This window comes from Diplotaxodon limnothrissa, linkage group LG18 (assembly GCF_057381915.1).
Source record: "Diplotaxodon limnothrissa isolate DT_005_m linkage group LG18, D_limnothrissa_male_GT1.1, whole genome shotgun sequence".
NCBI classification, from domain to species: Eukaryota; Metazoa; Chordata; class Actinopteri; order Cichliformes; family Cichlidae; genus Diplotaxodon; species Diplotaxodon limnothrissa.
In genome coordinates, this window is record NC_140613.1 from 13313093 (window position 1) to 13339978 (window position 26886).

Genomic DNA, 26886 nt, shown 5'->3' on the forward strand with positions numbered 1-26886 from the left:
GCCTGCTGGTTTTGTCCTGTGTGTTCCAGGGGCCCCTGTGCCCACTGGTCCTGAGACTGTTCTCGCTGGAGGGCCCGAGGAGCCCGTCCAGCCTCCTCCCTCGTCAGCTGGAGGGCCCGAGGAGCCCGTCCAGCCTCCTCCCTCGTCAGCTGGGGGGCCCGAGGAGCCCGTCCAGCCTCCTCCCTCGTCAGCTGGGGGGCCCGAGGAGCCCGTCCAGCCTTCTGCCTCGTCAGCTGGGGGGCCCGAGGAGCCCGTCCAGCCTTCAGCTGCGGTCTCATCATCCTCGCCCGCTGCGGTCTCATCATCCTCGCCCGCTGCGGTCTCATCATCCTCGCCCGCTGCGGTCTCATCATCAGCATCATCATCAGCATCATCATCTTCGTCTGGTCCAGCCTCCGTGTCAGCATCCTCATCACCTGCTTCGCCTGGCCCAGCTTCCGTGTCAGCATCCTCATCAGCTGCTTCGCCTGGCCCAGCTTCAGCATCCTCATCAGCTGCTTCGTCTGGTCCAGCCACTGCTTCGTCTGGTCCAGCCTCCGCTTCATCCTCGTCTGGTCCAGCCTCCGCTTCATCCTCGTCTGGTCCAGCCTCCGTGTCTCCATCCTCGTCTGGTCCAGCCTCCGTGTCTCCATCCTCGTCTGGTCCAGCCTCCGTGTCTCCATCCTCGTCTGGTCCAGCCTCCGTGTCTCCATCCACGCCAGCTGCAGCCTCCGTGTCTCCACCCATGCCGTCGCCTGGTCCGGCTCCGGCTTCAGCATCACCCGCGCCTGGTCCGGCTCCGGCTTCAGCTTCGCCTGGTCCAGCTCCCGCGTCCTCATCGTCGTCTGGTCCAGCTCCCGCGTCCTCATCGTCGTCTGGTCCAGCTCCCGCGTCCTCATCGTCGTCTGGTCCAGCTCCCGCGTCCTCATCCTCGTCTGGTCCAGCTCCCGCATCACCAGCTTCGTTTGGCCCCGCCTCTGCATCAGCCTCACCTGGTTCAGCCTCCGCATTCGCTTCAGCGTCGCCTGGCCCAGCTTCGGCTTCAGCCTCTGCCTCATCTGATCCAACCTCCGCTTCGCCTGGGGCTGCAGGGGCCACGCAGCCTTCGGGTCCCCTCCTACCACCTCCACATTGTCGGTCATCTGCCAGGCCGCTTGTTGGGCATCATCACCACCGTGGCCGCCCTCCGGACTTCTGTTGCCGCCACTGCCTTCCGCGTGGCCGGCCTCCAGGCTTGCATTCCTGCCGCCGTTGCCATCCGCACGGTCGGCCCCCAGAACTGCTTCCTCGCCGCCGTTGCCGTCCGCACGGTCGGCCCCCAGAACTGCTTCCTCGCCGCCGTTGCCGTCCGCACGGTCGGCCCCCAGAACTGCTTCCTCGCCGCCGTTGCCGTCCGCACGGTCGGCCCCCAGAACTGCTTCCTCGCCGCCGTTGCCGTCCGCACGGTCGGCCCCCAGAACTGCATCCTCGCCGCCGTTGCCGTCCGCACGGTCGGCCTCCAGAACTGTTCGCACGTCGCCACCGTTGCCGTGTGCACGGTCGGCCCCCTGGACTTTTTTGTAGACTCTTGGTGAGCTCTGGTTTCGTTTTGTTTTTGATATGCTTTCCTGCGTTTTTTTTGGACTCTGGTGCTCCTTGTTTTTTTTTTTGCTTGGGCCTGTCCCTCCATCCTGGACCCCCTCCGCCCGCCCTGGCCTGGTGCTTTGTTGTGCTTTTTTTTGTTTGGGGCTGTCGGGAGCCAGCCCTTAGAGGGGGGGTACTGTCACGGTTCTGGGTCCGTTGGACCCAGTATTTTGAGTTTATTATGTTTTGGTTTATTTCTGCTTCATGGATTGTTTTCTTCTCGTAGTGATGATGATGATGATGATGATGATGATTATTTCTTGTTTCTGTTTATCCGTGCTTAAGGATTTGTTCTCAGTTATATCTCACGTTTAGTTTAGTTCAGATTCCATGTGTCATTCTGTCTGTCTCTCAGTGTAAAGTCTGCATGCTTGTTTTGTAATTCATGTTTCCTGTTTTATTGTGAAAGTCTTTGTCTTATGTTAGTGTGTGCAGCTTAGCTCCCCCGTCTCGTTAGCCCTGATCTCTCCCAGCTGTGTCTCCCTCCTGTTGCCGATTCCCCCGTTACTACCCTGTGTATATAAGCCCTGTGTTTTCCCATGCTCAGTGTCGCGTCGTACCCTCAGAATTATGCCTGTGTGTCCTTGGTCTCAGTGTTCCATCCTCACTCCATGTTTGTTTTTCTGCCAGCAATAAAGCTGAGGTTTTTTGAGTTTCAATTCTGTGTTTGAGTCCTGCATTTGGATCCTCATCTCTGCCTGCCCGCACACAGAGCCCTGACACCATCTGAGAGATGATAAATTAATGGTTAACAGTTTTTAAGACCTTTAATGATATAATTTGCTTTAATTTAGCAAAGGTTCTTTTTTGGTAAAAACTGACCTTTACAATATTTTGCCATTAAATAAAGTTTTGATGTATGTTCCTAAACAATTAAGTTCTTTGGAGAGGATATTTGTGGAGCTTGGATTCCAAATAATGTGACTTCCATTATGCTATTTGGATAGTACAGATTATTAGTTTGACAGTAGTGTCTTGAAAGTTTTTTTTCCACAGTATCATTAAAAAATAGGAACTTCCCCTTTTTGAATAAGTATTAATCACTGGGCCAAGTCATTCTATTTGATGGTAACTCTGACATGTCTGAGGGCACAAGTACATCACTTGTGATCAGAAGAGGGTAGAGTTGCTACAGAGGGGGGGGAGGTAAAATAGCCATTATCTTGCACTCCATAACATTTGAAACAATCCGGAAGTGTTTTTACAAGCAGTAGTTCACCAATTTAAACTTATAATGACACAAGTCACAGAAGACAAAGATCTAATTGAAAGTCTAAATCCAGACAGCTTTCACTTACTTACACATCAAACACTATTTGTAGATGAAGAGTTTCATATGTCAAGGATCTATTTGTAACATGTTTTATTTTAGTACTCAGAACTGTTTTTATCTTTTTTGAGTGCATTATCAGCAATCTTAATAGTCTTGACATGTATACACAATAGTGTTTATTACAACAGAAAACCAGAGATGTTGTTTTGAAACTTGGGAGTAAAAATTACCGCTATTGGAGCTCAATGGGACATGTTAGCTTCAGCCTCGCCACCTCTGATGCAGAGATTCGAGGAAACATGCAATGGGTCTACATAGAACATACAACTAGCTCAAAGTCTTCTCTTTATCAGACTGTTAAATGTTCAAAACCGTTTTATTGAGCAAGTATTTGCTAACTTCATTAAACTTACAAGCATCACTGATACAGAGATTGTTGAGTACAAATCACAGCTTGTGGTTATCTGCACTGTTGTTTGAAATCTGAAACTACAAATTCTAAACCCAATAAGGAAGTAGCAGATATAAATTGAGAAAGTTTGATACTGTTTACTGAGAATTTTACGTCCTTCCCTATTCCTGACAATGTTCTGACTCACAACAGGAAGCTTTTATGCTGGGCTGTGAGACCGCTGTAGAGGACACTGGCACTTATATCATTTAGAGTTCTAACTTTTTAAATAATTGCACAATTTTGCATTACAACAAAATCTGATGGTCAGCAAAATGAAAGGGTAATTTTTGCAGTTGTTACTGTCTGGTAACTCCGTGTTTATGTTTATTAATTTTTTAGAGTTTTGTGTTATTTTTCTTCCAGTGTTTAGGTGTTCTCTGTGCTTGTGTTCATTTTACTTTGACGGTCCCTTGTCTCATGTCTGTTTTTGTGTCCAAATTCAGGGGAAGGATGCTCCGAAGGATCCTACCTACGTCATGTAGGTAGGATCCTCGAAGGCTGGGTATGCAGCTAGAAGCAAAAGGAGCTAGAAAGACTTTATCATCATCGCCGGCATGTTTTGTACCTTAGGCTCATCAGAGACAATCAAACAATTTTCTTTAATTGACACGCATTTAGGAATTACTTAGCTAATTTCATGAATAATTTCAGCGAATGAATTATTGCCGGGGTGTTGTGCCAAAAAGTGTTTGCCTGCCAAAAACTGATTTCCAATGTTTCTGTGTGTATTTTTATGTGTGATATCTTTATCTATGTTGGTAAATAGACTTCAGTGAACAGGGTTTACAAAGGGGTTATATATATAATTTAAAAATGACCTGTTTTTAATTGCAGACTGGGATTTCTAATCAATTTAAAGGTTTTTAAGCATACCTGAGACCAGAAGTTTTGGTCTAGGCTGACTGATAAATCTGCTTCCCACTTTGCAATAAGAAGGGATATTGATTCATCTATTTTAGAAAGTGTTCTGTATATTTTAGACAATAATTTGGGGGATTTAAGAGTAAGAAAATGTACCGCACTTGGTGGTGTTTGTAATTCAACTTGACCGAGGTTAAATTTCTTTTTTACTATGGATTTAATTTGTTGATATTCTAAAAATCTTTTCTTGTTGACCCAAAATTGTATAACTAGTCTGTCAAACGGAATAAAGTCTTTTCCTTCTAATATTTAATTCCTTTATAACTCCAATCTGGAAAATTAATCATATTATTGTTTTGTAATATGTCAGGGTTATTCCAGATAGGTGTACGTTGGCATGGGATTAATGAAGACTCCGTTATTTTTTAGAAACTCCCACCATGCTGTCAGAGAAGAGCTGATGTTGATGCTTTTAAAGCATTCATGTCTTTTGATGTTTGAGCTGATAAATGGTAGGTCTGAAATCTCTAGATTATTGCATAGTGCCTGTTCAACATCTAGTCAGGGCTCATCTAAGAAGGTATGTTTTAACCATCCTGAGATGAACTGAAGCCTGTTGGCTAAGAAGTATTGTTGAACGTTAGGCAGATCTAGTCCTCCTTTATCCTTGGTTCTTTGTAGTGGTTTTAAGCTGATACGCGGGGGGTTTATCTTTCCAAAGGAATTTAGAAATATACAAATCAAGAGATCTGAACCAATCTTGTGATGGTTTGTTTGGGATCATTGAAAATAAATAATTTATTTTTGGCAAGATCATCATTTTTATAGTGGCGATCCTTCCCATGAGTGATATGGGTAGAGATTTCCATCTAGTCAGATCGCCTTGTACTTTCTTTAGAAGTGGGATGTGGTTTAATTTAGTTAAGTCTGAAAGCTTAGGAGAGAAATGAATACCTAAATATTTAATATTTCCAGATTGTAGTGGGGCAGAAGAAGAATTATGGAAGGAGCAGTTAATGGGAAGAACTCTAGATTTTGACCAATGAATTGAATAATCTGAAACTCTTGAAAACCTGTTTATTAGTGTAATTACCTCAGAAAGGTTGGTTTGTGAGTTTTGGAGAAAAAGCAATACATCATCCGCATAGAGACTGATTTTATGTTCTACGTTCTTACATTTTATGCCCTTAATTGTTGTAGCCTGTCTAAATGCTGCTGCTAGTGGTTTGATAAAAATTGCAAACAGTGAAGGGGAGAGTGGGCATCCCTGTCTGGTGCCCCTCAGGAGACAGAAGCTGGAGGATGTCTGGTCATTTTTTCTGACACAAGCTGTTGGGGAATTATAAAATATTCTTATCCAGTTTATGAAAGAGTTTCCAAAACCAAATTTGTGTAAAGTTGCAATTAAAAATTTCCAGTTAACTCTGTCAAATGCTTTTTCTGCATCTACAGATAATATTGTGGTTTTAGTGTTTTTACTGCATGAGTAGTCTATTAAATTAAGTAATCTACGTGTATTTGTTGATGAGTGCCTGCCTTTTATGAAACCAGTTTGGTCAGGATGAATTAAAAGGGGGGTTATCTTCTCTAATCTTTTTGAGAGAGCTTTGCAGATTATTTTGAGGTCTACATTTATAAGGGATATTGGACGATAGCTTGAGGGAAATAAAGTGTCATGATCCTGGGTCCTTTTGACCCAGCATTTTGTGTTTTCTCTTCGATTTTGGTTCTGTTCTTCCTTTGTTTAGTGTTTACTCTGTTCTGCCCGTGTGTTCCTGTTTTATTGTGAAGGTCTGCGTCTTATGTGAGTGTTTTCAGTTTGCCTCCCTAGTCTCGTTATGTTAATCACTCCCAGCTGTGTTTCCCACCTGTGTGTAATCTCCCTGTGTTCTCTGAGTGTATTTAAGTTGTATTTTCTGTCTTAGTAATTGCTGGTTCGTCTGTGTTGTTTCCCCTTGGTCTCCCTGCGTCTTCCCATATGTATTTCTCCGGACCTCCCTGCATCCTCGTTCTGGTTTGTCTTATTAGTTTACCCAGTTTAGGTTTCCAGTTTCATGTTTTGTCGCCACCGCTGTTTGTACTTACCCACCCCTGTTAATAAACACTCACCTGCACCAGAGCTGCTGCCTTTTGGGTCCTTCCTACATTCCACACGGCTTGCCCCGGCAATCCGTGACATAAAGGGTCTTTGTCTGGTTTTAGCAGGAGACTAATGTTGGCAGAATACATATTTGGTGGTAGTCTGCCATTTTTCTTGATTTCCTGCAACATTCTGTGGAATACTGGTGCCAAAATTGTCCAGAATTCTTTGTAGAATTCTGCAGGATAGCCATCTGGACCTGGAGCCTTATTATTGGGCATACTTAGCGCTTCCTGGAGTTCACCTGGTGTCAGTGGCGAATCCAGTGCCATTGCTTGACTGTCTAGTAATTTTGGAAGAGTAGACAAAGAGTAGACAGTAGCGAAATAAAAACAACAAAACAACTCTTTGTAATTGCACATTTATTAAAGTGTGTTCTTAAGAATTATCTTCTTGATAACACAAGTTATCCCATGTCTTCTGGCCTGCAAGGCGGTGACTTTCCCCTGCAGGCCCATCTTCTCCAGAATTGTCCTGATCACACACAACAAATAGGAGAAGAGAGGAAACCATGGCAACTATGTTAATCCCTAAATCCAAAAGTTTGCACAGGATAACATAAGACAAATACCGTCTGGACATCACAGGTTCTGTACAGCAAATAAAGTTGTACCCAGTAGCCACCTTACAATTTCTGGGCCGATACCAAGTCGTTTGGTATCGGGCCGTGAGAGTTGAGGCTCGGTTGTGAAATTGATGGTTTTCAGGGTTTTTATTGTTAATTCGGTTTCCCTGGGTCTTTTCCCGTGTTGTAGTTGTGTCTCTTATTTCGAAAGAAATATTTACACGTTACCATAGCGACCAGAGAGCGTTAAAGGGCAGAGAGGAAGATGTTACTCTCAATGTTGTTCGTGCATTTTCAGGAGGATGCTGCTAATAAAGTTGCGCAATTACACAGTGAATTCACATTTATTGTTATATTTACAAAATACCACAGTTTTTGTCTTGGTCCTATCATTTTATTTTGTTGTTTTTTTCCACGACACCTTAAAGGCCGCTCCGTGTCTGACATTAAACCGGTCCATGGCACAAAAATGGTTGGGGACCGCTGCTATATAGCATGAGGGTTAATAAAACTGTACTCATATGAATATGATGTGTAAATTGATTTATTCTTGTACCTCCATGCCACAGTGGCTGAATTCTTCACCCCAGTGAAGAGGTGATCATTTTCTCCTTGTTTTAATAAAATGAGCCCTTTGGTCTTTGTTCCCTACAACATATCACAAAAAGGTTAATTTGCAAAAATCAAAATTGGCTGTATGGAAGCGGTAATATAGGATAAACTGTGGGACCCACCTTACAAGCTAGTTTACGATTATTTTAATTTAAAAAAAAAAAAAAACACGTCTATGCAGATGCCCACTGCTTAACAATACAACCACTATAACAATTTAACTTTTGTACCACCAGATGCTTCATTTTAAATCATGCTTTTTATTGGTTTTTGTTTTTTATTGTCTCTGTAAAGCACTTTGAATCACCTTGTTGTTGAATTGTGCTATTTAAATAAACTTGCCTTGCCTTGAATTTGGACACAGCCTGTGGCTGTATCTCAATTCAGGGTCTGCAAGCCTTAAAGTACGCAGCCTCAATGATCCTCAAGGGCCGCGTACGTCCTTAAAATTCAGGGAAATTAAGGACGCATTTGAGGGCCGCATTTCGAGCAGCCTTCGAATTGGGACAGCCTTCGTTGCGTCGCGGTGACATAATCGGCCTTAAAATGCAGCCTTTAAGGCTGCAGACCCTGAATTGGGATACAGCCAACGTCTCTAGCCTTGTCTCCCCTTAGTCTCGTCAAGTGTGATAAGTCCCAGCTGTGCTCTCCTCCTGTGTCTCATTCCCTTGTTATCCCTCAGTGTATTTTAGCCCTGTGTTTCTCTCTGTCAGTGTTGTGTCGCCCCCTCATGCTGTGTGTGTGTTTCCCTCTGTGCTCCTAGTCTCTTGTCTCCAGGTTTCTTAGAGTTTAGTTTTAGTTTCTAGTTTTAGCTTGTTTTTTGCAAGTTTATTGTTTTCGGAGTTTTGTCCTATAACTGCAATAAAGCAGCCTCTTAGAGTTTACTCCTCTGTCTGAGTGTCCTGCATTTTGGGTCTTACATCTTGCCTGCCCCAGCTGTTTCATGACAATTACCCTATGCTTGTAATTATCAGTAATAGCTGCTCTCCGGAACAGATGTGAATCATGTTTGGCTATGCTTATGTATGTACGGCCCAAAATGGCTTAAGTACCAGAACGTGGTAAGCTCTAATATCGACCAGTAAGGGACCACCACACTCACACTGCAATGGGGTACACAAGATTTATTTTTTCCCTCAGAGTCAAACTACTGGCTGAAGACACAACTCTGGCCGCAACTGTTGCAACTCCGCAACACTTAAATCACAATCTGAGTCCCTGTATCTTTCTAACACAACTGATGAATCACTCAGATGATGAAAACCTATCCTAGCTTCATGTCGATATCTACTCAGATGACTACATGACAAACTATTCTGTATTTTTATTGTTAGTGTTTTCTTTAGGGAAAATACTGTACACCACAAATTTATGTTGAGTTTTTGAGTTTGTATCTGTCATAGTTGGAGAGTTCACTTACATGTATCTATAAAGTGAAGTTTTAACTTTAATTAATATTTTACTTTTACTATTTCAACCAAAGAGTTTCAAGGTTATTTATCTACACTGTTTGCTCAGTTGTCCTTAGCAAAATTCACAGTAACTTTCCCTCCCTTCTTCTTGTGAAACATCACTCATCATGATGAGGCAAGACAGGATATATAAAGACTCATGGTCGACAATCATTGCACAGGACCTAATCATATGTTTAGGTCCTGTGCAAGTAGCTCATATAAAAATATAAGACATAGGAATGGGAATACTAACAATGAGGATAACTTCTACAGCTTTTGTACTTCTCATCCAAACATTTGTCTGTTTGGCTTCAAATGGTACTGTAATCCAACTATTAATTTTATTTTTTTTCCTAAGCCTTTTACAGAGTATCGTGCATAATTAATGTCCTGCCTATCTGTACTATATGTAAGATTGTTATGTCCTCTATTTCTCTATAATCCTGTATAACCTATTCTTTATTTTTTACATCTCCAACAGTACTGTTTTTCAATATTTTTTTCTCTACAGATTCCCAATTTCAACTAATTAACAGGGCCACTGGTTTTTGTTTGGTAAAATTAAATAACCACTGCAATGACATTCGCTGGACATCTGGGGATCGACTTTTGGTTCAGAATAAGAACAAGTGCCTGGGTGTTCAGGGAAAAACTGTGGGCAGTGAAGTAAACCTGTATGATTGTGATGAAACCAGTGAGCTCCAAAAGTGGGAATGCATGAATGAAACTGTGATCGCTCTCAAAGGCCAAGAACTTTACATTGACCTCACTGCCGATAACACAGCCGTGCTCTCAAATAAAGTTGTGCCCAATAGCCACCTTACAATTTCTGGGACTTCCAGCGGTGCTTGCACAAGAACATATACAGGTAAATGAAATAAATAAAAATACATTGTAAAGTAATTCATGATAACTTTTATGGAAATAATATTAGTGGCATAATAAATTTGTAGATTTTCATATTTAGTTCCAAAATAATTGTAATGCAAAGATAGTGTGTCAAATGATTACAAGATGTTGATAAATGATAAGTATCATTTTGCTTAAACTATTCAAGCTATTCTTTGTTCTTTTCTTATATGTTTTCCTTATTTTGGTCCTTCAGAACTTTACACCATTGAAGGAAATGCAGCTGGGAGGCCGTGCATGTTTCCTTTCTTTTACAAAAGCAATTGGTATTCGGAGTGCACTGCATTTGACTCTCCAGGGAACCGTAAATGGTGTGCGGTTGAAACAAAATATGATCATGAACTCTGGGGTTACTGCCCAACTAACTGTAAGTACACAACAAATTCTAATACAGGTTTTCAGAGTAATAAGCAGAACCTGGACATCCAAATTTAAATGTTGAGGAACGCCATCTTGAGGTACAAGTTCAGTGTAACACTATAATACCTTAACTGTGTTTGTGTCACAGCCAAAGAAACCTGGAACAAAGACCCTACAACAGGAGCATCTTATCAGCTGAACACACAGTCAGCGCTGACCTGGGATCAGGCTGATGCCAGCTGCAAACAGCAGAGTGCCTCCCTGCTCAGTATCAGCAATCCTCATGAGCAGGCTTATATTTCAGGTAAGGAGACAAGTCTCCACACTACACTGAATATATTGAAAACAAAACATTTCATTTAAGCTGAGGTTTGACAAATAGCTAAAACTTGAAACATTAAAGTTACTGTGTTAGGGCTATGCGATGTGACCAAAATTTTGTACTCCAATTTAAGACATTTATCATCACAACAACGAAATATATATATATCACAAAAATTTTAATTTTTATGTCAATTCTGTGAATCTTGGGACACTCAACTTGCTTGAAGTGTTTTCAGCTGGGCGTTGTGTACCTGGAGTCAAGTGTTAGGGTTTAGACATAAGTTGTAACGGCCACCATTTTCTTTGTGAGTATTTATTACACGGCGTGCTGCTGGGAAAAGCCTGTTCTAACGTTTGAGTCTAAGGTTTATTTTTTAGCACCTAAAAATACACATATTATGCATATTCTGGCACGCTGGGTTTACCGTCGTTGTTGCTAACCACAACGCGTAAAAACAGTTGCTTGTCCATCCGTAGTGTAGTTATTTTAAATATAAGAGAAAGAGAGAACTTTAAGAAACTAATATAGCCACTACAGTGACCATCAAAAGGATTTAAAAAATATTGCCGTAAACAGTTTATTTTGCAAAACCATGAAACAAATGATAACGTAATATGTGGTCTGTAGACTGTAGACACTGCTCCAGCTGATGATTATGTTTTGAGTATTACACTTGGTAACTTTTGTTTTCTCTGTCTCTTTTGTCTGTTAAACTCTACTGACAGCACTATTAGGGGCAAATTGGGGACAGGAGTACAAGCTCTGGGTTGGACTGAGCTTCCAGGATTTAGATTATGTGTGGAAGTGGTCTAATGGGAATCCTTATGCATATCTGAATTGGGATTCAGGTAAGTTTACTTTCAAGTTTCAGGAGCTTGTGTTACCATTCTGATGATAATTTATCTTACTATTGTTAAATTATCTCATCAATTCATCTTGATCATGTTTGCCATCTGTTTTATTTATATAAGAAATCTTGTCTGTTAGCAATTAAATAATTTTTTCCCTATTTCTTATAAATTTCTTCCACATGGGTGTGCTAGCCACACTGTAACCTTTTACTGGTCAGCAATTTCAACCACTGCTAAATTATTGTGGTGGCGTTGTGTGTCACATAACCTTGTCACTCTTGGGTAGAAATCATAGGCCTTTACTTCTTTTCCACTAAAACTAAAATGCTCATACACAATACACACCATGCTTCTAAATATCTTGAGAATCCTGTGAATGGAAAGTTGCCGAGTCTCATCTCATAAGTGACAAGTTTCATTTACCATCACTGCTCTGTAGGACATCCAGTTTCTAATCCAGGATATAAGTGTGGAATTATTGATGGCGCTGTTCAGTTTTCTTGGCAAAGTTCAAAATGCAACAAGAAACTGGGATACATCTGCTACAGTGAAGGACCTTTGGATGCACCTACTGAAGGTATAGAAAAAAATCCCTTCTCTACCCTTCTCTTAAAAAACTTGATTGACTCTATTTCTTTGATCTTCTTCTTTTGTTCTTTTGGTTCATAGCTCCCGAGAGTGGATTTTGTACAGCACCCTGGATCCCCTACAATGGCCACTGCTTTTACCTTTATCGTAATGAAACAAAAAAATGGTCTGATGCTCAGAAAGCTTGCGGTAAAGAAGGAGGAGACCTAGTAAGCATTCGTAATGTGGAGGACCAAAGCTTCATCATCTCTCAACTTGGATATGGTATGGCAATAAAAACTTCTGAGCACCATTTGCATTCCTTCAACATAATCTTCACACAAGACTTCATATCCATCTTGTTGGTAATTTCCCCACACGTCTGCCCTTTTAAAATGAAATATTTTTGAGGCACGATCTAATATGATTATGTTGGTATGTTTCTGGATCAACCAAAGTAATGTTTGTCCAGGTTTAACGTTGCTTGTTATCAATCACATTGCAGTGATGTCATAGTGTTGCGATGTGGAAACACCATCACATCGCACACCAAACTCTAATCCTAACCCCATTACCCAAACCACGATCACATACTGATGCCCAACTCTAATCCTAACCACTCCCTTTTCTTTTCCAAGTTGAAAAGCTATGACATCATAACAATGTGATTGGTCAGTTGCAATTTCAGTCCTGGACCAATATTATTATGTTGATCCAGAAACAACACCAACATAAGTTATTGCTAAAGTTCCAGGAAGTTTTCAGCTTGTGTTTAAGTCATAAGAAGTTGCCTCTCCTTTATTTTCCAAATGTCTAAGTTGGGTTGAACATCACACTCAAAAGTTAAAGACACACCAAACCCAGATATTAATGAACATCTTATAGCTACACACTTCATAAGAATGTGAGCAATCTTTTCCTAGGAAAGAGGTCTACTGCTGTAGTTTCAATGTACAACTCTCCTCCAACTTAAGAAAATGCAGTTCTCTGACAACAGGTAATAGTCATTTCCAACTGTTTGCCAACAGGTAGACTTCCTCTTTATAATAATGACCATTTGTCAGTTGTTAGTTTTTGGAATCGACTAATAATTTGGCAGGTCTTTATGCCTATCTCTTCATAAGCATTTAATCACTTCCTGTTGTTTTCTGATCCCTGTATCACTGCACATCTCACATATGATAAAGTTTCCAGCAATTCTGGCAGACAACAATTAGCAACAGTCTAAAATTTAGATGTAAAAGTAACAACTAAAAAGTAGCAAATGAGCAGAATGTATCAAGAAAATTATACAACAATTAATGTTATTTTCTGTCTGCAGCATCCACTGATGAACTCTGGATTGGACTAAATGACAGGAAGAGAGAGAGGCTGTTTGTCTGGAGTGATCATTCTCCTGTGAGTTACACTAGCTGGGACTCTCAGGAACCAACTGTCACCTCTGAACAAGAAGACTGTGTTCTGATCAGAGGGGAGGTAAGGTGCACAGTGTGGGAGTGATTATTGATGATTATGACACACCAGTGTTTTTCTGTAAAACTATGCAGTTCTGTTAAAGAACACTCTCTCTAAACCTATGCAGCTATGTATCACACCTTACTTCACAACATACAGTATACACATATTGGCCAAAGTAAATTTCAAAACCTTTGCCACATGTTTAGTCTGGGACCTGTCTTTAAATCTCTTCTATGCACATATGTATATAAGCACATATTTCCACTATATTCTAACAGTGTGAGAAATGTATTGTTTCAACATCATAAACATAAAAAAGGAAATGTTATGCAGGAACTTCTTGTAGGATTGTTAGGAAGGCAATTTAAATCAGTTTCACAGCAAAAAGATGATTTAGCACTCTCTGGAAGCTGCCCTGCTACTGCTCAGCCTGCTAGTAGATGAACCTATGGTATGAATTTGAAAGTCCTATGTTACTTCCTCTTTGAGTTATCGCATTCACATGATTTTTGAAACAAACAAAAGAAATACAATAAAAAAATAAAAATAAAAACCCAGTCATATCAAAGAGTATGAGGCTTTTGTTTTATGATATGCACCGCAGCCTGTCTATCTCTTGTTAATTTCAGTTTCCACATATATTTTGTTCTTTTCATTCTTGCAGAATGGAAACTGGGCTGACCGTGTGTGTGATGAGAAACATGGCTTTATCTGCATGAAGACAAGTGACTCTGAACCCTCTGGAGATGAAGTGGAGCTGAACGCAGGCTGCAAAACTGTATGTGAACCTTTCATATATTTTCCAAAGAATGTCTGCATCTGGTTGGTCTGAATGCACACATTCTGTTATCTGTTTCTGTTTTGTAAAGGCTGTTGTATATTTCAAATGGCACAATGTCTAAAGCTACTTTTGTGCCTGTGGTCCAAGAAATAGCTGGGAAACCAGCATACACGTGGGATATGATACCTAATCAAATAAATTGTATTTGGATGTTGTTTATAGGAAAAACAATTAAGAAAAAAAAGCAGGCAGATTCTCTTGATTAAATTAGCACGTGGAGTGAGTGGAGTAAGCTATCTCAGGATAATACAAAGTATTATCAAACTTTAAATTGTACATTTAAAATTTTACCCTAGTCTTAAAGTGTATATTTATTTTTTACTCTTCTTATATTTATTTTTGTGTTTTGCACTGAATGTAACTGGAGTCGTCTCGTCTCGCTATATACTGTTCTGTATATAGCAGAGATGAAAATAAAGTTTACTTTGACTTTGAAGTAGTCACACTGATGCAGAGTGATTCTGCATGTGGGGTCTTTCTTCTTGCTATCACAAAAAGATATGTACACAAAGACAGCATTTAACGACAGGCTTGAATAGTTCCTCAACTGTTGTTTCTCTGCGATGCAGGGTTGGAAAAGACATGGATCCTACTGCTACTTTGTAGGGATTGAGACAAAGACGTTTCATGAAGCCAACGATGACTGCAAGAGCTCAAACTCTTATTTAGCTGATGTTTCAACTGGGTAAAAAAAAGTTTTTATGATTCCTAAAATTTTTACCATAAAAAAAGGTAATATACAGTGGTGTAAAAAGTGTTTTCCCCCTTCTGATTTCTCTTGTTAAATCACGAATTAACTGTGATTAACCACATTTTTTGTAAAGTTGTGTTCAGTTTCACTAAATACACTCATGCCTGATTACCGGCAGATCTGTTGAATCAAGAAATCACTTAAATAGAACCTGTCTGAGAAAGTGAAGCAGGCTAAAATATCTGAAAAAGCAACACACCATACCACAATCTAAAGAAACACCTGAGAAATAAGTTCACTAACATCTGTCAGTCTGGTAAAGGAAAAGGTTTCAAAGCCATTTCTAATCTAATCCATTTCTGATCTAAAACACACCAAAAGTCCACCTTTTAATGGTTTAAGAAAAACAAATTAAAACATTTGAGTCATGACCTAAATCCAATTCAGATGCTGTGGGATGATGTTAAAAAGATGGTTCATGCTTGAAAACCCTCCAATGTGGCTGAATTACACCAATTCTGCAAAGGCAAGTGGGTGAAAATTCCTCTACAGAACTGTGAAACACTCATTGCCAGTTATCACAAAAGCTTGATTGCAGTTGTGTCACGGTCCTGGGTCGGTGACCCAGTGTTTTTGGTTTTGTACTTTTACTTTTGAATTTACGAAGTATGACTGTTTGTTTTGGTTTCTATCCTAGTATTTCAGGTTTCTAGTTTGGTAGTACTTCCTGAGTTCTTGTTTTTAGGTTTTGTTATTTGGTTTCCCAGTGTTTATTCTGTGCTCCCTCTTCTCTGTGTTCCTTCTGTCTGTCCATGGTGTTATTTTGTCTGCTCATGAGTCTGCGTCTGTTAAATTCTGTGTCTCGTCTGGATCTCTCTGTCTGTCGTGTACTTCCTGTTTACTTTGTAGGTCTGTGCCTTATGTCTGTGGGTTCAGCTTTGTGCTCTCCCTGTCTCATCAGTGTAATCAGCGTCAGCTGTGTCTCCCAGCTGTTTCCTCTTAGCGCTGTTCACCTCTTGTATTTAGTGTCTGCGTCTTCCCTGCTAGTTGTCGTGTTCTACCCTCACTTTTACTCTGTGTTCTGTTTGCCAGCCTGCCCACCTGTTTAGTTTGTTCCGTATTCACAGTTTAGTTAGTTTTTTGTTCAGTTTCTTCCCAGCAATAAAGCTGAGTATTTTGAGTTACTTCTGTCTCTGTGAGTGCTGCATTTTGGGTCCTCTCTTCCTGCCTGCCTGCACAAAGCCATGACAAGTTGTTTCTGCTAAGGGTGGCCCAACTGCTTAATAGGGAGCAATCACTTTTTCACACAGTAGGTTTGGATTTTTTCTCCTTAATAATAAACGCCTTCATGTTAAACTGTATTTTATGTTCACTTGTGTTGTCTTTGCCAAATATTAAAATTTGTTTGATGATTTGAAACATTTAAGTGTGGGAAAAATATTAAGCAAATCATCAAGGGGATAATCACTTTTTCACACCAATGTATCAAGTTGCAGGCAGTCTGTAATCTAACTTGTGTAAATATTTCCAGGGTGGATAATACTTTCCTTGTAAGTTTGGTGGGGCTGAGGCCAGAGAAACACTTCTGGATAGGTCTCTCAAACCTGAAAAACAGAGAATATTTTATGTGGACCAACAATGCCTACGCGAGATATACTCACTGGAACACTCATATGCCAGGTAATGAAACAATCTCATGATCTATATGTAAACTATAGTTGGCAGGTGTCTTCACAAATGACAGCTAACATTTTCTTTTATAACACAAGGTCACGTGCAGGGTTGTGTTGCTATGGCAACTGGGCATTCTGCTGGCCTTTGGGATGTGTTGCCCTGTACCAATAAGGAAAAATACATCTGCAAACACCTGGCAGAGGGGGAAGCTTTAACCCCTGCTCCACCAACCACTGCCACACCTAACTGCACAGATGGATGGATTAAGATGCAATCCAGAGGCATCTGTTATAAGGTGCAGCATGTCTCTCTCTCTCTCTCTCCCTATTTGTGTGTATATAATTCTATTGAACTTATTCATAATAGGGATGACATAAAAACAGAGATGGCTGCCCAAGTTTAGTATATAGTTTTAAATGTACAAATATTACCAAAGCTTCAGATCACAATTCAGTTTCTTATATTTTGTTTAAGATCTTTCCAGAGGCTTCAGAAAAGAGAAAGACCTGGTACGAGGCTAGAGATTACTGCAGAGCCATTGGAGGAGACCTAGTCAGCATTCACAGCGGTGCTGATTTACTACGGACATACAATGACATCTACAATCATTGGTATAGTGTTTTCTGGTCTACAGTTAGAGCTACATAAGATGAAAATGTTTTGTATAGATTTTTATCATTACAAAAGATTAAAAATACAGTATTTTTTATATATACAATGTAATTAATTACTGATGTAGAAGCCACCCCCATTTTATCCTCAATGATTGTTCAATGATGGTCATATTTTTGCAGACTAGTGCACCATTCCTCCAGAGAGTGCTAAATCAAGTATTAAACTTTGGAACATACATTTGTCCATTATAGGCCTAATCAATACTGGATTGGACTTAGTGCTCCTGACCCAGACACAGGTTATGTATGGAGTGATAGATCCCCGGTGAGTTTACAGTTTTTAACTCTCTACAATGGTTTATGTAGCCTAAATGATGATAACGATCAAGATGATGATTATTAACATTAATAATGTTACAGCTACTATTACAACTGATACAAATACTACTACTATTAATAATTATCTTGTTTTTGTATAAAGGTAAACTTCCAAGACTGGAAAGATGGAGAACCAAACAATAAAAATAACGCTGAATTGTGTGTTGAAGTAGAACCCGTGTATTGGGATAACATTTTGCTTTGGAGTGATGTGCCCTGTGAGAAGTACAATAACTGGATTTGTCAGATCCACGCAGGTAAAGCATGGTCACAGTTCTAAAATTCCTTTGCAACATATTTTTGAACTAGACATTTATTGTTGTCGGCCTCATGTATTCTCACAATGTCAAGCTGGAGGTGGTCACTAGTAATTCAACACTATTTTGTTTTTATACCTTTACAGGAGTCACCCCAAAGCCGGCTCCAGACCCTGTCACCCCTGGTATGTTGAGGAATTTGACCACATTGGCGGTCAGCATCTTTACATGACTTTTGACTTTCTATTATGATTACCAGGCCATGAGGCATACTATGCTGACACGAAACTAATGGATGCTGATTTACTGCATGGCGAATATCTGTGGCCAAACAGTATTATTAATTTTGTTTTTCTTGTAGAATGCCATGTAGAGTTATATATGATAACTCATATAATACATTGTTTAATGTAACCCAACAACAAATCCAAAATATAAATAGGAACCTAAAGTTGCTCTTCTGAAGTCTCGTAAGATAATGAGATATTGGTTAAAAAAACAAAAAAACAAAACATCTGTTTACCTGATTGATACAGTATGAGTATAAAACTTACAGTGAAGAAAGTGAACTATGTAGTGTGAGCATAAGATCAAAAACATGCAGATTTTTTTTACTTAAAAAATTGTTCACTTTAAAATCTGCTCATCAGCTATATTTACAGTGGGTTTTTTTTTTCCTAACATAGTACTAGTTTCCTAAATTCAACCAGAGAACCACACACATGCACATTTCTTATCTATTCTCAGAGTATAACACGACCTCTGATGGGTGGCTAGAATGGAATGGGGCTCAGTATTACATTAATGAAAAGGCGATGGCCATGGAGGACGCTCGTACGTTCTGCAGACAGAGGCATGGTGACCTGGTATCTATCAACAGTGAAGCAGAAAGGATATTTTTATGGAAACAGGTAGGCAATGGCATTTGTAAAAGATTTACCAAGGCAATGGGTAAGGTGTAACTGAACAAACTGAAACTTCCACACAGACAGTTTTACTATGCATCCATGCTTTTGTGCAGATTTCAACAGGTTATGAGAATTCTTGGATTGGCCTATCTGTAGATCTTGATGGAACATTTCAGTGAGTATGAATTGATTTATAAAATTTAAATGCAACAAAATAAACTTAAATTTATGTGACACCATGTTAAAAATAGAGAGTACTTAGTGCAAGGCAGCATGCCAGATGTACGAGTATACCAGTTTTAATTGCATTTAATCATATCTTGATTGTTTGATATAAAATCTGATGGCTAGTATACAGAGACAAAATTACCTATTAACTACCTAAATACATATTAACTGTAAATTGTGGTTAATTTACATTTCTGTTTGTGATCTTTAACTTTTAATTAATATTTGTAAAATGAATCAGTTACTATTCCAGTTTGCTATCTTTCTTACTAACTTAATTCAGGTACTATAACTAAAACCAAAAAACTGTGACTAAAAGGAAGAAGGCAAAGAGTACTTTTACTTAAACCAGTATGTGACTGTGTTGGTAATATAAGTTTTTACAGACATATTTAAACCATGTGTCTTTTTACATTAAGGTGGATGGATGGTTCTCAAGTGGTGTTTCAAAGGTGGGATGAAAATCAACCTGAATTCAAGAACTTTGATGAAAACTGTGCTGTCATGACACATCATAATGGTGAGTGTACCGAAATAATAGGTATAGCCATAACAAGAAGAGCCCATAGAGAGTTTTTAGAGCACCTCTACAACCATGTATTCTGATCATGATTCTGCTTATTACATAAACTACAAGAACTGATAGCTGGCTTGTGTGATATCAAAACTGATTAAAGATAGAGTTGATTTGATTTTTTAAAATCTATCATTCGAGTTGATTATATGATTAATTTACTATACTCAAATGGCTAGCAGGATTCTGGCATGACTCCAACTGTGGGCTTGAGTATGCGTCCTTTTGTAAGCGCAGCAGCTCAACTCCCACAAACACCACTGCTGCAGTGCCTACAGTGTCCCCAAAAGGTGGATGTCCACCCCCTTGGAAAAAATTTAACTCTAAGGTCAGATATCTTTCATGTCTTTTAATTTTTCTGTTATTTACTGTTGAAGGGATATGTTCTCAGTGCTTGGAACACTATATTGATCTTTTTCATGTTTCAATTTTAGTGTTACAGCATAATTTTTAAGAATCAGAATTTAACGTGGCAAGATGCAAGGGAAAAATGCAAACAAAAAGGTGGACAATTGGCATCTATTACTTCAAGACAGGTGGAAGGTTTGTTTCATTTTCATTTTACTCAAATATGTATTTAGATCTTGTGAACTTCTCCTCTTATGTGGTCCATTTACTGTCATTGCAGATATCTGTTCTTAGTAGCTAAAATTACCACTGAATTTCTGTTGTTGTGCAGTTCTGGCATACCTACAAGTTAGAACTGATACCACGGTGCACTTTAGCAAGAAAATACAAACATGAATCAATTTTATTGAAAAGTTCCATTTTGGTCTCATCTGACCAGAGCACCTTCTTCCACATGTTTGCTGTGTCCCCCACATAGCTTGTGGCAAACTGCAAACGGGACTTCTTATGGTTTTCTTTAAATAATGGCTTTCTTCTTGCCACTCTTCCATAAAGGCCAACTTTGTGCAGTGCACGACTAATAGTTGTCCTATGGACAGATTCCCCCACCTGAGCTGTAGATCTCTGCGGCTCGTCCAGAGTCACCATGGGCCTCTTGGCTGCATTTCTGATCAGGGCTCGCCTTGTTCGGCCTGTGAGTTTAGGTGGACGGCCTTGTCTTGGTAGGTTTACAGTTGTGCCATACTCCTTCCATTTCTGAATGATCGCTTGAACAGGGCTCTGTGGGATGTTCAAGGCTTGGGAAATCTTTTTGTAGCCTAAGCCTGCTTTAAATTTCTCAATAACTTTATCCCTGACCTGTCTGGTGTGTCCTTTGGATTTCATGGTGTTGTTGCTCCCAATATTCTCTTAGACAACCTCTGAGGCCGTCACAGAGCAGCTGTATTTGTACTGACATTAGATTACACACAGGTGCACTCTATTTAGTCATTAACACTCATCAGGCAATGTCTATGGGCAACTGACTGCACTCAGACCAAAGGGGGCTGAATAATTACACACACCCCACTTTGCAGTTATTTATTTGTAAAAAATGTTTGGAATCATGTATGATTTTCGTTCCACTTCTCACGTGTACACCACTCTGTATTGGTCTTTCACATGGAATTCCCATAAAATTGATTCATGTTTGTGGCTGTAATGTGACAAAATGTGGAAAAGTTCAAGGGGGCCGAATACTTTTGCAAGCCACTGTATCTCAACCATAAATCTTTGTCTACATTTTCAGTGTTTCTACTGTCTCAAATGGTTGATGCACCTACTACAGACTTGTGGATTGGTTTATTTCGGTCACAGTGGAAAACTTACTGGACTGATGGACAACCAAAGTCATATACCAATTTGGGTAATAATGTACGTGGGATAATCTAAATATATACATTAACTAATGAATAATTAAATGAATGAATTATAATAATAAATTATTGTGTTTCTCTTTCTGAGAAAACATTATACTCATTAAAAGTGAACAACCATAACTATATGTGCAACCTCTGTAGGGTCCAGGTATGGCCTCATGCTACCAGTAGTGACACTAACTCTAGTCAATGACAAAACTAGTGAAAAAACAAAGAGAAAGATGAGCAGGGAAAAAAATGTGAGGGTAAACCATTCCCGTTTTGGAGGGTGTCTCACTGTTGCCTCACTAGTGCACCTGTTGATAATGTTATTAACAGCAAATCAGCTGAAACCAATTAACAGCCTTCTCTGCTTATTAAATGATCAGTATCCCAGAACTTACACTGACTCGATGCTATACTTTGTTTAAAAAGTGTTTCTTTAACTTTGAGCAGTGTACTTGCACCATGTAGATACAGAATATAATTACCTATTGTGAAGGGTCAGATACTTAGAAATAATCTATAACTGTATATTCTTGTATAAATATTTAAAATCTCTGTGTTTACATTGCAGTATTGGTATTGGTACGATCAAATGGTAAGTAGTTTTTAAAACTTATTTGTAAAGTACAGTGACACTTTATGGCATGACAGTTTACAGTTCTTGTTGTATTTTACAAGTTCTACAGTGACAGAACTACTATTTAATTATTTATCTGTTATTTATATAGCTATATATTATGCAAGGGCACTCAAATGTTTGCATGTTTAAATAAAATAAGAAAGAAACCTTTCCTAATATAATCTGCTCTGATGATTAGACAGTAACCAATAATACAGTATATTGTATGTAGAAGTATATGTAAATTCCCTTTGTCACCACATAGCATCATTCTGTTGACCCAACTCTGTTTCCACAGGAAAACTGTTTTGTGATCAATACCAAGCCTTTGGTTGGTATTGGGAAATGGATTCAAAAGTCATGCAATGACACCAATGGATTTATCTGTCATCGAAATCTTGGTGAGTCCATTTCTAACCCCAGGCCTGTTGCCACCCAACTTCAGCTGCAGCTTCATCAGACTCTCTAAAACAACTAAAAATATGTTTTGACTTTTTTAGTCCTATAATTAATATCTATATCTATAAGTGATATATAAAATCTATGATCAAGAGTATGATTCCACATTGACAAAAGCTGTAATAGTTTTAAGAGTACCGTAGAGAGGTTTGTTATGTAAAAAAAAGTCAATAAATAAAATTGTTTCTATTCTAATCCTCAACAGACACATCTCACCCAGATTCTCCAGAACCAACAATTTCTACTAACTACATCAAAATACTCAATGATTCCATTAAGGTTATTCCTCAACAAATGAATTGGGATAAAGCTGCAGAGTACTGTAAAAATGACGATGCCCTCCTAGCTAGCCTGAGGAATGAGTGGATGCAAGCTTATGTTGAGCTCATGGCGCTGAATCTCAAGGCTCCTCTTTGGTTTGGATTACACAAAGTGCAGGTAAACTTATAAAAACCTATAAAAAGTACATAGCTCAATAATAGGTCAACCAGTTTGAAACTGACTCTGGTAAAAATTCTAAAACTTACCTATGGGTACAATAAATTGTTCCAACAAAGATTTTATCTAACTAAATAATCTGTGATTATGAGAATGAAATTGTCATTGATGGATAAATATACTGGTCCAGTTATTTATCCACTCATTCAGTTATTTATCCAGCACAATTTTTGCATGATAAATTTGAACTGAGATTGTGATCCATCCTCTTCTTATTATCCAATATAAGGATGTTGGAGGATGGAGCCAGCCTCAGCTGACATTTCTTATTAAAAGTCTAGAGCTAGCTGATGTTGTGATTCCGTTCTAGCTAGAAATGCACCACACCAATGGGATGGTTTTCAGTTTTTTGGCCGCAATAATAGTCCGTTAATGTAATAGTGACCAGTATTAACCTGTTACCTAATGTCAGCTAAATCTAGCCATCCCTTTTGACAATAAATCTTCCAGCATTAGGCAAACACATTTGAAGTTACTGTGTGTTTACATTCTGTACTCTCAATCATGGTTGGAAATGGCTGACTGTTATAAAGCACTGGCTAACTTGACTACATTTAAGGAAGGTACCAATAAATGTGATGTAAAGAAGCAGTTGCACGTAACACCAACAAACTCAAGAACACTCTTAAATTCGGCATTCATTAAATAAGCAGTGTGGCAGTGCAGCATCCCTGCTCCAGCAGGGAGATTCTCTGTGAGAGGAAGGCATGTTGAGCAACAGCACCTCTTAGGGTAACTGCATGTCTCTTTGGATTCTCCTCCGTGTTCTTGAGACTGAGCTGGGAGACACAGCAAACCTTCTGGAAATGGCACATATTGATGTGCCATCCTGAAGGAGCTGGACTACCTATGCAACCTCTGTAGGATTTTTTTTAAGCAGTATAGATCACCATGCTAGTTTAATTCAACTGTTTTAACAGAAAGAAATCTCTTTTTATTGACTGTTTTACCCTCCATGCAGTTAAGCTTACTAAGGCAGATATTCCTGAAAACCAGAAAATATCGGTAACTGCTGTCTCATTAATCTTTGCTTTCAGATCAATGGTTCTTTCAGATATGTTGATGGATGGCATTTAATATTCAGTCGATGGGGTACAAATGAACCAAGAAAGGACAGAAGCTGTGTATACATGGATGTGGATGGAAAATGGAAAACCGCTCACTGTAATGAGACACTAATGAGTGTTTGCATGAAGTCTACAGGTACGACCAAACACACACACAGTTTGAAAGATACTGTTTTGACAACACAGTTTTAAAAGAATGTAATTAATTGATCCCATTGACATTACCTCATTCACAGATGTGCTGCCAACAGAGTCAACCATTTTTCCAGGAGTTTGCCCTCAAGACCCAGAGGCAACAATAGAAAACAAGAACTATATCTGGGTACCATTCAGGGGTTATTGTTATATTTTTATTACAGAGCAAACAGACTGGAGAGAAGCATCCACCACCTGTGTAGCACATGGTAGGCAACCTATGTGAAAGACACGTTTATGCAATAAATTGCTGTAGTTTTCATTAACAACTGATTTGTTTTGTTAAGGTGGAATGCTTGCCAGCATTGAAGATTCCTCTGAGCAAAAATTTCTAGAAATTAACCTGAGAACTTTTCAAGATGGCTTCACATCTTTCTGGATTGGCCTGTTTAAAAAACAATACAAAGGTGATTTATTATTTTTGCTATGTTCTTTAAAAATATTATTTTGGGAAAAAAAATTACATTTTTACATCTCTTTTTTTTGTCTATTTGCCTGCAGAGGAATGGCTCTGGGTGGACAGAACAGCCATGGGTTACACTAACTGGGCTGAAGGTCAACCTTTTAATATGAGCTTTGGATCGCGCACAGGAGAGATTAGTACATCAGATGGGACATGGAAGGATATCGAAATATGGGATTATAGACCTTACATCTGCAAGACACCAAAAGGTAAAGTAATCTTTATTTATTGCAGTGTTTTTCTTTTTTTCCTTTTTATAATGCTGATTCAAATCAGTTGTAAGACTTTGACTGCATACATAACACAGTCATATGAATCCAAAAGCTGAAAGAAATACCTCTTGTGGGTCAGAATCTTGAGTGCACAGTCAAAATTAGATCCATTTATAAATGCCTGTTTACTCCACAAGAATCTTGAACAATTTATTTTTACTTTGAAATGAAGTAGAGCTACTTTTTTTTTTATAAAGTATCTTATTTGTTCTTTTTCTTTTGCAGTATTACTACCAACGCCATCACCACCAGCCCGTAAGTAACACCTCTTTTATCTATTTATTTTATGTAAAATTGTTACAAATGTTTTTTTTAGCTGATTACCATCTACTTTTTCACTCTGTACAGAAACTGGATTACCTCATCATCAGCGTGTCTATATAACCACTGCAGTTGTGTTAGTCATTACTGGGATTGCAGTGGTGGCAATCACTGCTGTCTTCATCTTTAAGAAATTTGGTCATCAGTTACCCGCCCCTAACACCTTCGATAACCCGCTCTTCTTCAGTAGTAGGGTGTCACAGCCTGAGCAAGCTGACACCAGTATACTAGTAGAGAATGCAGCAGAAGAGAACACTGGAGATTTAATCAGTATGTAATTTAAATATTTTGGGCTCATTTGCATGGCCCATATGATTTCCTAGTATGTTATAAAAATTTGAGCTGAGGTGGCAGCAAGTAGCACATAATGGCTTACTGGAAAATAAAAGGTGAGAATCATCTCATATTATCATATTCTGTGAATGTAGGTTACATAAATGCTGGCTTTTGTTATTTCAGTTATGGTTAGGATAAAAGGTAGGGTAAATGGAGTTTAATGCATGTCCTAGTCAACAATCATATATGCATGCAGCAACCTGAAATATCAAGACAAATCAGGAAGGATCCATGGTTTCATGTTGCTGAAATTAGATTCTAACCATACCATCCAAATTTCACAACAAGAGCTCAGACTCACCAGACCAGGCAACATTTTTCTTCTATTGTGCAAGCTGACAGGCTGCTGTAGTCCATCTGCTTCAAGGCTTTACATGTTATACATTCAGAAATTATTTGAGTTACTCTTGCCTTCCTGTCAAGTTGTAGTAGCATCATCATTCTCCACTGACCTCTTACATCAATGAGGCATTATCATCCACAGAACTGCAGCTCACTGGATATTTTCTCTTTTTCAGACCATTCTCTATAAATCCTAGAGATGGTTGTGTGGAAAATTCCAGTAGATCACCAGTTCTTAAATATTCAGACTATATACACTACCGGCCAAAAGTTTTAGAATACCCCAATTTTTCAAGTTCTTTATTGCAATTAAATTTGTTCAAGTCCAATATATAGCTTGAAATGGTACAAAGGCAAGTAATGAACTGCCAGAGGTTAGAAAAAATGTAAGGTTAACCAAAACTGAAAAATAATAAACATTTCAGAATTATACAAACAGGCTTTTTTCAACGAAGACAAAATGAGTCAACAATTTAAAGCTGTTCTGCAGCAATGGAGGTTGACCCAGCCTTGAAAGCTACTACTAATTCCTACAGGTGTTCCAACTTTTCTGCATTACTTACAACCCTTTCTGTCTCAGTGTTGCAATACACTGTGGTACCTACCAACTGAGCATCGGTTGAACAGTATTGTACTGCAGAAAGTAGTGTGTTGCTAAAGAAAATGGCAAGAAAAAGGCAATTAACAATGGAAGAGAAACAGACCATCATAACACATAAAAATGTAAATTTTCCTACAGAAAATTGCAAAAAAAAAGTCAAAATGTCAGTTAGTGGCTATCCATTTAACCATTTGCACTTGCTTATCCAGTTTAGGGTTGGGGGTGGTCTAGAGGCAAGGTACAACCTGGGCAGATTAACAGTCTGTCCCACAGTAGTGGCTATAGCTGTCAAAAATGGTATTGAGCATTTTTCTGAGTTTCTGCATCAACTTGTAAATTCTAACATTGTAACATTTGGGATTTTTG

At 39.1% G+C, this 26886-nt stretch overlaps 1 protein-coding gene across 1 annotated transcript; it reads left to right on the forward strand.

Moving 5' to 3' along the window:
- The first annotated feature begins 9200 nt into the window (after nucleotides 1-9200).
- LOC146613229 (macrophage mannose receptor 1-like) lies at nucleotides 9201-25519 on the forward strand. The gene is made up of 31 exons (XM_085379095.1): nucleotides 9201-9279; nucleotides 9473-9829; nucleotides 10067-10237; nucleotides 10379-10534; nucleotides 11281-11403; nucleotides 11846-11983; nucleotides 12076-12258; nucleotides 13295-13449; nucleotides 14096-14209; nucleotides 14842-14957; nucleotides 16495-16643; nucleotides 16733-16932; nucleotides 17112-17248; nucleotides 17504-17576; nucleotides 17733-17886; nucleotides 18033-18071; nucleotides 18634-18797; nucleotides 18908-18969; nucleotides 19442-19542; nucleotides 19776-19924; nucleotides 20031-20139; nucleotides 21233-21357; nucleotides 21919-21942; nucleotides 22265-22367; nucleotides 22631-22863; nucleotides 23961-24126; nucleotides 24227-24394; nucleotides 24473-24592; nucleotides 24687-24857; nucleotides 25146-25175; nucleotides 25269-25519. The coding sequence occupies exons 1-31, from the start codon at nucleotides 9201-9203 to the stop codon at nucleotides 25517-25519; spliced, it is 4320 nt and encodes a 1439-aa protein (XP_085235221.1).
- The last annotated feature ends 1367 nt before the right edge of the window (nucleotides 25520-26886 follow it).

Coding starts and splice junctions, on each gene's coding strand:
- LOC146613229 (XM_085379095.1), top strand. CDS start 9,201: ATGGGAATACTAACAATGAGGATAACTTCTACAGCTTTTGTACTTCTC. Junction 16,644..16,732: donor CTGGAACACTCATATGCCAG/GTAATGAAACAA, acceptor TTATAACACAAG/GTCACGTGCAGGGTTGTGTT. Junction 19,925..20,030: donor GGAAAAAATTTAACTCTAAG/GTCAGATATCTT, acceptor TTTCAATTTTAG/TGTTACAGCATAATTTTTAA.